Here is an 8,180-nt window from a genome sequence, read left to right as displayed (position 1 = left end):
TGTGGTGTGTGGTGTGTGTGTGTGGTGTGTGGCGTGTGTACTAGGCAAGTACTACATTACTGTGTTACACCCCCAGCCCTCTCCATTCATTTTTGTGAACATTCCTTTCTTTGGCAAGTGGTATTAGTTATTTATTTTGGGAATTATTTTTTAAATTAATTAATTTTTGCATTACTGTTCTGTTGGACCTAGGACCTAGCCCTATTTTTATTTCTTAACATTTTGTATGTGGGTGTGGGTGTGTGTGAACCATGAGGTGCATGAAGATGGGAGAGCAACCTGCAGGTTCTCTCCTTCCACCCTGTGGGTCCTGGGGATTGAACTCAGGCTGTCAGGCTTGCTGGCAGGGTGCCATGAACCTGAGATGGGGTTGCTGTGCACATTTCTCACTGGGCTCCCACATGGAGGCTGCTCTTCTTTCAGAAAGACGGACTTTGTTACACCTCCCCTCCCAGGTATTGGGACCCATATACTGACTGTCCCCTTGGCCTAGAAAGTCTTACTGCTCTTTCTCTTTATTTGGAAAAAAAGAAAAAGAAAAAAACCTTCCTAGAGAGGGTCTTCAACTGGCCAGCCACTATTTTTTCCTCTTTGTGGGGCTGGGGTTCACACACAGAGCCTCACATATGCTAAGCACTCTACTACTGTGCTACACCAGCAACTTGGCCACCTTGTTAAAGGTGACCCTCCACCCCTTCTTCAACATGTCTCCTTCCAAGTGCTAATCTCTAACTAGCATTTTCGTGTTTCACTGTTCTCTACACTGGGTTGAGAGCCCTTGACCAGCAAGGACTTTGCTCTTACACCCAGGGAGCCTAAGCCAAGGCCTGGGCTGCCATGGGAGCTGCAGACATTTGCTGGTTAAAATTGTTCTATATTAGAGCCTGGCTTGGGGCCTGCCTTCAATCCCAGCACTAGGAAAGGGTGAGGGAGGGAGGTCTCTTTTGAGTTCCAGGCTAGGGCTGTATGGTGAGACCCTATCTCAAAACCAAAACTAAAGTGTTCTTCTATGTTGTGTGTCTCCACCCCAGTTCTGTATTAGCTTGTACCAGCAGCCAAGGTCAGAGAGGAGAGACAGAGGGCTGGGGGAGATAAGGGAGGCTGAGGGAGTCCATGGTTCAGCATCAAACACATTTATTTCACTTTTATTGAGTATACAAGAACAGAGAGCACACGCATACAGCACGGAGCACTGAGGTGGGGGAGCGTGGGGACGAGAGAGGAGAGAGGAGAGTGGGCGGAAAGGAACAGGACAGCATATAGTTGGCTGGTAAGGTGCTTTTGAAAAAAATAGATATCTAGAGTGATGTGCTCATGCAATTTCAGGCCAGTCTTGGTATGTGCTTGCAGGGTTCAGAAACTGAAACAGGTCCTGGCACTTCCTGTACCCTCGTGTGGAAAAGATTCACAGAAAGCAAACGTGGGGAAAAACAAAGGTGCATGAGACACAGCGTGGGAAGAAGCCTCAGGATGCAACATTTGCCCTGCCCCACTGAGTTACACAGGCTAGCCCAGTGTCACGTGGGTGAGTTAGGAGCTGCATCGGAGATGGTCACCTGGAACCCTGACTGCTCTCTGAGGCTTTTCTCACTCTGTTACCCAGCCCCCCGGAGAGCGAGGTGCCACAGAGATGATGAGACACACACACACACACACACACACACACACACACAAAAAGCAAAAAGAAAAAGTAGGCTGAAGTCAGACAACACAACGTCCTTATTCTCTATGAAGTGGAGGAGGGGGAGGAGACAGTGCCCTAGATTTTAGCTGTGTAGGTCTCCTCCTCCCTGGGCGGGGTGCTAACTGCCTCTCTGGGGGGAAAAAAACCGGTCAGAACATCCATGGAGTATCTCCCCAAAGCTAACCTCCTACGAGCTAAGCTGGGTCATTTCGTCCTTGCCCTGTAGCCCACATTCAGAGCAGGTACAACTCTGAACAAAGCAGCTCCCTCTGAGGTATGTGTGTCTTGTGTGTACAGGCCGGGGAGTTCCTGCAAAAGCAGGTGAGACCTGAGCCTGACTCCAAGGGGATAGAACCATTCCCGCTCTGGGCTCAGAGAAACAGTGGGAGCTTGCTTGTCGTGAAGAGCAGGAAGAGGTTCTGTGGCTTCTCCATCAAGAATGGCCAAAGATCCTGGAGCAGAGACAATGCACTGCCACACTGGAGCGGAGCAGGCCTACCAGCCTGCACCAGGGGCATATGGCTGACTCTGTTTTCTAAGAGCCTGGCTCTCCTCAGCTGCCACAGAGACGTAAGCTATCCTAGCTTCTTGCCCTGTGTCAGGCCAGCACCTGTGAGTAAATAAGGTGTACATCGTATAAGTAAAAAGCAAGCTGAGAGGGCACATCCAGTCTGGGCTCTCTGAGAGACATCTCTGGGGAACGTCTAATCGGGTGGAGGGAATGAAGAAGTGTTCTGAAAAGAGCCAGCTATGGTTAGGGACAGGCTTGTCCAGTGGCTTCCCAGGTCCCCCCTCTCCTTCTATCTTGAAAACAGAGCCTGACACAAATAGGAAACTCATAAACACTTGTTGACTCGATGTATAAACTGCCTCAGCAGGACAGGAAGTGAGATGGGACTGCTGTGGGATACTTTCACTCAGAAAAGGAGAGACACTGTGAGCAAGCCAGGGCAAGCCTGCATGTGCCAGACCGAAATAGCAGCCTGTGGCAGGGTTTTCTCCAAGGGCTCCTGTCACCTCAAGGCCATTTCTGAGCTTGGATACTGACGGACTGAGGTCCAGCAAGCCAGGGTCTAATGTGGATGGAGCCATCGGGCAACACTTCCTCACAGCTGCTATTGTTTAAGGATAGCTGAGGCCTTTGGAAATGCAGTGTGGGCCTACCATGGCCTTCCCTGTGCGCATGGCCTGTTTATCATGGCTACTTTATTTAGCTCGGGAAGAAGAGGATGACTCACAAGACGCACAGAGGCAGAGGGGAAAGACCAGCTGGGCCTTTCAGAAAACCAGGTTAGAGTGGAGGCTCTCCACCTCAGCCAGGGCCCCACCTCCCTTTAGAGAAAAAAACTCACTGTGATGAGGTGCTGAGGAACCAGGCAAGAAACACGGCAGAGCACAAACCCAAACAAGGACCCTGGTAACAGGAAAACAGGAAGAGAGGACCGAAAACCAAGGCAAGCCCCCTGGAGGTAGGAGGACTGACCTAAGGGACCTCTGCAGCAGCGTCCTGAGCACAGACCAGGCCCTGACAGCTACTGCTGGGGGAGAAGGCATTTTGGCCTGGCACATTCGGGACTACATCTGTGTTGCTCCCTTCTGGCCAGAACCCTCACCTCTCCATGGAGGGCTTCTCCACTCTCCCCACCAATCACCCAGTTACAAACACCACACACAGTTTCACTACACTGAATCTGTCAGCCCTACTGGGAGCTGGCCGCACCCAGAGTCCAGTGTTCTCGGCTGGGCCAGTTTGGCAAGATCTAGGAACCTTAGGATACATCAATCACAGTCAGGTAATTATAACTTGCAATGTCAGCTGCATACTTACCAGCACAGTTTATTTTAATATTTGTTTCCTGTTACATGGAATATACATAACTTAAAATCACAGTCATATCATCTCCTACGAGCTGCACCTCCGACATGAGAAACCGGAAGCATACAGTGTCTACTTCCCTTCCCATGGCTTCCTTTTGCTCTTGTAGTTTCTTTTTCTTCCAATGAGAGTTATCTGCAGTGGCCCTCAGCAGGACCTGGACACAGAACAGGAGGGTCAGGGAGAGTGGCAGAGGGGAGCTGAGACAGAGAATGAGGACAGGATGAGTAGAAGTCAAGGGCGAAGCGGGGAGGCAGAAAAACAGAGGGGATTTTGCAGCCCAGTGTCAGGACCCAGAAAGGAACGACTGAGCGCTCCTCGCCCTCCTCCCCGGTGGGACACTTCCATTCTTTCTTGGAAAATTGCCGACTGTGCCTGTCTTGCTGCTGGGCCTTTTCTTCCTCGGCTACATGATCTTATTTCTTTCTTCCTTTGCATTAGAGGGAGCAACAGAGGCTGAAGAACAAACGGGGTGCTCATCCATCCTGGAGTCTGTGCAGCCAGGGTTCAAGGAAATGTCTACAATCATGGCGGTCTGCTTTTGTAGTTTGCAGGAGATGGGGGTTGGGGAGCGAGAGATAATGATTGTTATACATTTTCTTGAAAAAAAAAAAAATCCCACCAATTCAATTTGTCTGCAAAGGAAATGAAGGTTGTTGCAGATGTTGGTTGTGGCCGTCAGCTGACTGCTCCGCCAGCCCCAGCAGCGGTGCGAGGACGCGGTGTTTCCTGTATATATATCTATATCTCTATATATCTATATATATATGCTTTCCCTTCCCAGTCTCTCATCAGTGACAGTATGTCGCAGCTGGGATGTTGGTGTTGTCGGAGAATCCAGAATGAAGGCCCCTTCTTAATGGTTCTCTGGCTTGGGTTGGACCAGACACGCCAGCATCTCTTCACAGAGGTCAGGATTCCTGGGTGCCAGAGGCAGGGGAATGGTGGGAAGATAAGGGGAATTAGTTACTCTACCCATTTGCCTTTAAACACATGGCAAGCAGTTTTAGCTACTCTTTACCCTGCACTGTGGCCCAGGGAGAAAGAGAGTGATCTACCCAAGGCTACACAGCTTGCTTGTGGCAGCTGAGGAGCAACTCACATGCGTCTAACTCCAGAGTTGTGTGTACACATCCGTGTGTGCATGTGCGGAGGTGACGTCTTTTGCTTTGCTCTGACAATCTTTTAAACGATCCTTTACCGGGGAGATGCCACGGTCCCCCTCATGGCCCCTCATGGTCAGGAGTGCTGAACAAAGGCCTTGCTGATTCACCTGCTCACCGCTCACCGCTCACCGTAGCCCTGGCCCGACTCCCACTAGCAAGAGCTACCATTTACTTCCCTGTGCGACCTCAGTGGCAGCTAGCTACTCAGGACTGCATTCCTCACCCTTGCCACTTGCATAGGCTTAGGTATAATCAAGCTGTCCTACAAGAGTCCTTCTTGGCTCCTTTGACTGAGGAAGACTGATGCCCAGAAGGTAGGATGACTTAGCAAGGTGGTGGCAGAATGTAGGTGGGAAGCCAAGGTTTCTATTCTCAGACAGGCCAATCTCTCCCCTCCCAGACAGGTGAGGGAGGGAGGGGAGGGCTCGTTAGGCAGCCAGGTGAGTGCTTTCCTCAGGTGAGGGGGGGAGGGGCATTAGGCAGCCAGGTGAGTGCTGTCCTCTTGCTGGCTGCCTTTGGGAGACAGATCCTTTCTGAGGGGGCGTGGGATGGGAGGACCTAAACAATACTACACATAACAGCTCATTCTTCTCAGTGTAGGGTCAGCTAGACCACCATGACTGATAGTAGTAGTGCCTGGCCTACCTGCTATGGGTCTCTTACTGTGTGCCAGGTACTACAGTAGTTACCACACATGTATAATCTCTGTGAGACAGACACCATGGGAAGTCAGCGTGGCGAGGAACATAGGTGACTCTGGAGTCTAACACTTTAGGTTGCCTCCAATCAGTTCCCAGTACTGTGCTATGGGCAGGCCAGTCAAGGTCTCTGAGCAAGTAGCTACTCCTTGTGGGGCCTTTGAGGTGGGCACTGAGGTGCGGTATGTGAGCTGCATACACTGCGCAGGTACAAGGGCAATAAAAGCTTGACTTTGGGGAGTGGTGCTGAGGAGAGAACCTGGTCTCTAAGCATCTGCTCCACTGCTAAACGGCCAGCATTGAAAAACTTTTATCTACATGTATCCTCATGTAGCCCCCCAAGCTGGAAACATTCCCCAGAAGGTGGTCTTGGAGCTCATCACTGCCACATTCTAGGGTAACGCTATTCTTTTGTTCCCAATGGAAGACAAATTTTGCCTGCTATTCACTTCCAGTGAATGCAATCACACAGTAGGTAAGTAGGTATTTGCCATGTCTGAGATTTTTGTTTTCCAAGTCTGATAAAATTCAGCAATCTTCTAGAGAGGTGGAAGAACCCCCTTTTCCCAGTGTACACTGTGAGAAGCCTGACACATCCCCATACTGCATTATCTGAGACCTTGAAGGCCTTCAATGATGCTGGGTTCCTGGGAGTCATGGAGGACCTAGAAGTCCTGGTTTGTACACAAAGCAGATGGGTCAAAGGCTCTGGGTGTCGCATTCCCTTAGCAACATCTCATGACCCAGATAGAGACAGAGACTTGGGCATGGGAATGTGGCCCCTCCATTTACATCAGGCTTCATGTCAATCCTCAGCGCCCTTCCCTTGCTGCATCTGGACTTGGGATCTGAAACTGTAAAGAAACAGAGATACCATCTCCCCTCTCTCCTTCCCTAGGTCTGGAGCGGGGCCACTGTCTCTCTCCTTGGAACCACAAGCCAGGTTAGAGTCAGAGCTGGATATGGATCATGCCACCTGGGCTCTTCGTGGAACTGACCCTCCAAGGACCTTCTTACTGCTCCCCCCACACACACTGCTGAGCCCCGGGCCTTACCTGTGGCTTTTTGTCTCTCTCCTCCGGGGATGGCTCTGTTTCTCTATAGACAACAGCTTTGGTTACCAGCATGTCTGGGTGCTGTAGCTTGGCTTCCTTGATGGCCAGAGCCAGGGCCTGGTGGGCAGAACAGCACAGTGAGGCACCACGGAGCAGTGACTCGGAGACAAACGGAACACAGCCCCTACTTCACAGCTGGGGAAACTGAGGCCCAGAGGGGCCAAGTTAAATAGTTAGAGGAAGAGACTAGAGTTTGAATCTTCTGGTCCCCATCCAAGGCTCCTTCCTGAGGCCTTCTTAGATGAATGGGGTCGGCAAGGAATGGACTTTTCTCTGCCCAGAAGGGTAGCCATCCATAGGCCACCCCTTATAGAGGGACTGGATGCAGGCTGGGCCCTGGAAATGCTGTTCCCTAGCCCTGTACCTGGTCTTGATCGACATCTTCATCCCCTGTAATGATGATTCGCTTCTCAATCCTTGTCTCAGAAAACCCTCCCTTCACAGTCTGCAGAGAGAGAAGCAGAGGGCAGGGGAGAGAAAGGTGAGGTCCCTCTGAGGTCTGCCATGACAGGAGGCCTACACACCTCAACCTCGGTCAACTGAAAAAGCCGAGACCCAGCAGATCACATCTCTCCTGGCCTCCCGAGGATTCTCCTTTTCTAGTTTGGGGGCTTCAGACAGTTGCTCCTGCAGGGTTGTCATCACTCCCTAGCTATCAAACTGTCCCGTTTATGCCCCCATTCCCAGCTCGGATTCTGCTCCTTGGCTGGCAGAGTACTGAGGCATCTTGTTGGGCCTTCCCAAACGCTGAGCCTGTGTCTCTCATGGTTTTGGGCCTCAGCATGACTCTGATCTATGTCCACCTATGGAGTGCTCACGGCTCTAGGCTTCAAGCTCTGGAGAGTGGCTTGTATTCTGACCACCTCAGTATTCCCTCCTTTCCTAGGCTGTCCTGACAGTGCTGCATCTAGATCTGTTGAATGAACATATGAATGAGATGTAAATGGTGACAAAGCTCTACCTGAAATGACTTGGAACAACCCTAGGAAGGTAATTTATGACTGCCACTGTTTACTCAAGGAGCGGGGCTTGACTAGAGGATCTGACTGTTTGGCACACTCAGAGAGGACGTGACTGAGGAAATCCTAGCCGGAAATAGGCAAAGGTGAAGAGAGAGAGGGGCCCTGAGTGGTAAGTTCCAGAGGGGAGTGCTCTGAGCTATATACCCTGTGGGCTGTGCAATGTAAGGGGAAACACAAAACCAACAGGGAGGTCATGCTGTTCTCTAATGCTTTTTAAGAGGTTGCATCCTGGGAAATGGGACAAGGCGACAACGCTACAAGGTTGCAGGCAGGGCCCTGCGCAGTGTGGACAGAGGGACAGTGTTACCGACCAGACCTTCCGTCTGGTGGGTCAGCTGGACCTTCAATTCAACACCCATGCTCTGCCTGGCTCCTCGGGCTTCCAGCCATGGCTAGGCCCTCTCCTGCTTTCCTTGGCCACTCAGCTCCTGTTGCAGCAGCCTCTCTGATCTCAGCCTTTTTTTTTAACTCCTGGGTTGTCATGGCTGATACCCACTAGGAACGCCTCCCTCCTCTGGCCTGTCCTCCTTTGTCTCCAGCTCCTACCTGACCCAAGGCCTCAACCCAGGCCTTTGCTCTACTCAGGTACTCTAGAACTCTCCCCGCTCCACCCTCCTAT

At 51.2% G+C, this 8,180-nt stretch overlaps 1 protein-coding gene across 15 annotated transcripts in view; it reads right to left on the bottom strand.

The window, feature by feature from the left end:
* Nucleotides 1-1,117: 1,117 nt before the first annotated feature.
* Epb41l1 (erythrocyte membrane protein band 4.1 like 1) overlaps nucleotides 1,118-8,180 on the bottom strand; it is a 124,176-nt gene continuing 117,113 nt past the window's right edge. For 12 of the 15 annotated variants that reach the window (XM_031372502.1, XM_031372489.1, XM_031372486.1 and 9 more), the window contains 3 exons: nucleotides 6,904-6,984; nucleotides 6,480-6,596; nucleotides 1,118-4,480 (listed from right to left, as the gene is read on the bottom strand). In XM_031372502.1, the coding sequence (XP_031228362.1) occupies nucleotides 4,472-4,480; nucleotides 6,480-6,596; nucleotides 6,904-6,984 (207 nt within the window). In that variant the 3' untranslated portion in view covers nucleotides 1,118-4,471. The remainder of the gene's footprint in view (nucleotides 4,481-6,479; nucleotides 6,597-6,903; nucleotides 6,985-8,180) is intronic. The other 3 variants (XM_031372495.1, XM_031372496.1, XM_031372492.1) reach the window with 2 other exon arrangements.

This window comes from Mastomys coucha, unplaced genomic scaffold (assembly GCF_008632895.1).
Source record: "Mastomys coucha isolate ucsf_1 unplaced genomic scaffold, UCSF_Mcou_1 pScaffold15, whole genome shotgun sequence".
NCBI lineage: Eukaryota > Metazoa > Chordata > Mammalia > Rodentia > Muridae > Mastomys > Mastomys coucha.
Note: the sequence above shows the minus strand (reverse complement) of the source record. Positions and strands in the feature narration are given on the sequence as shown.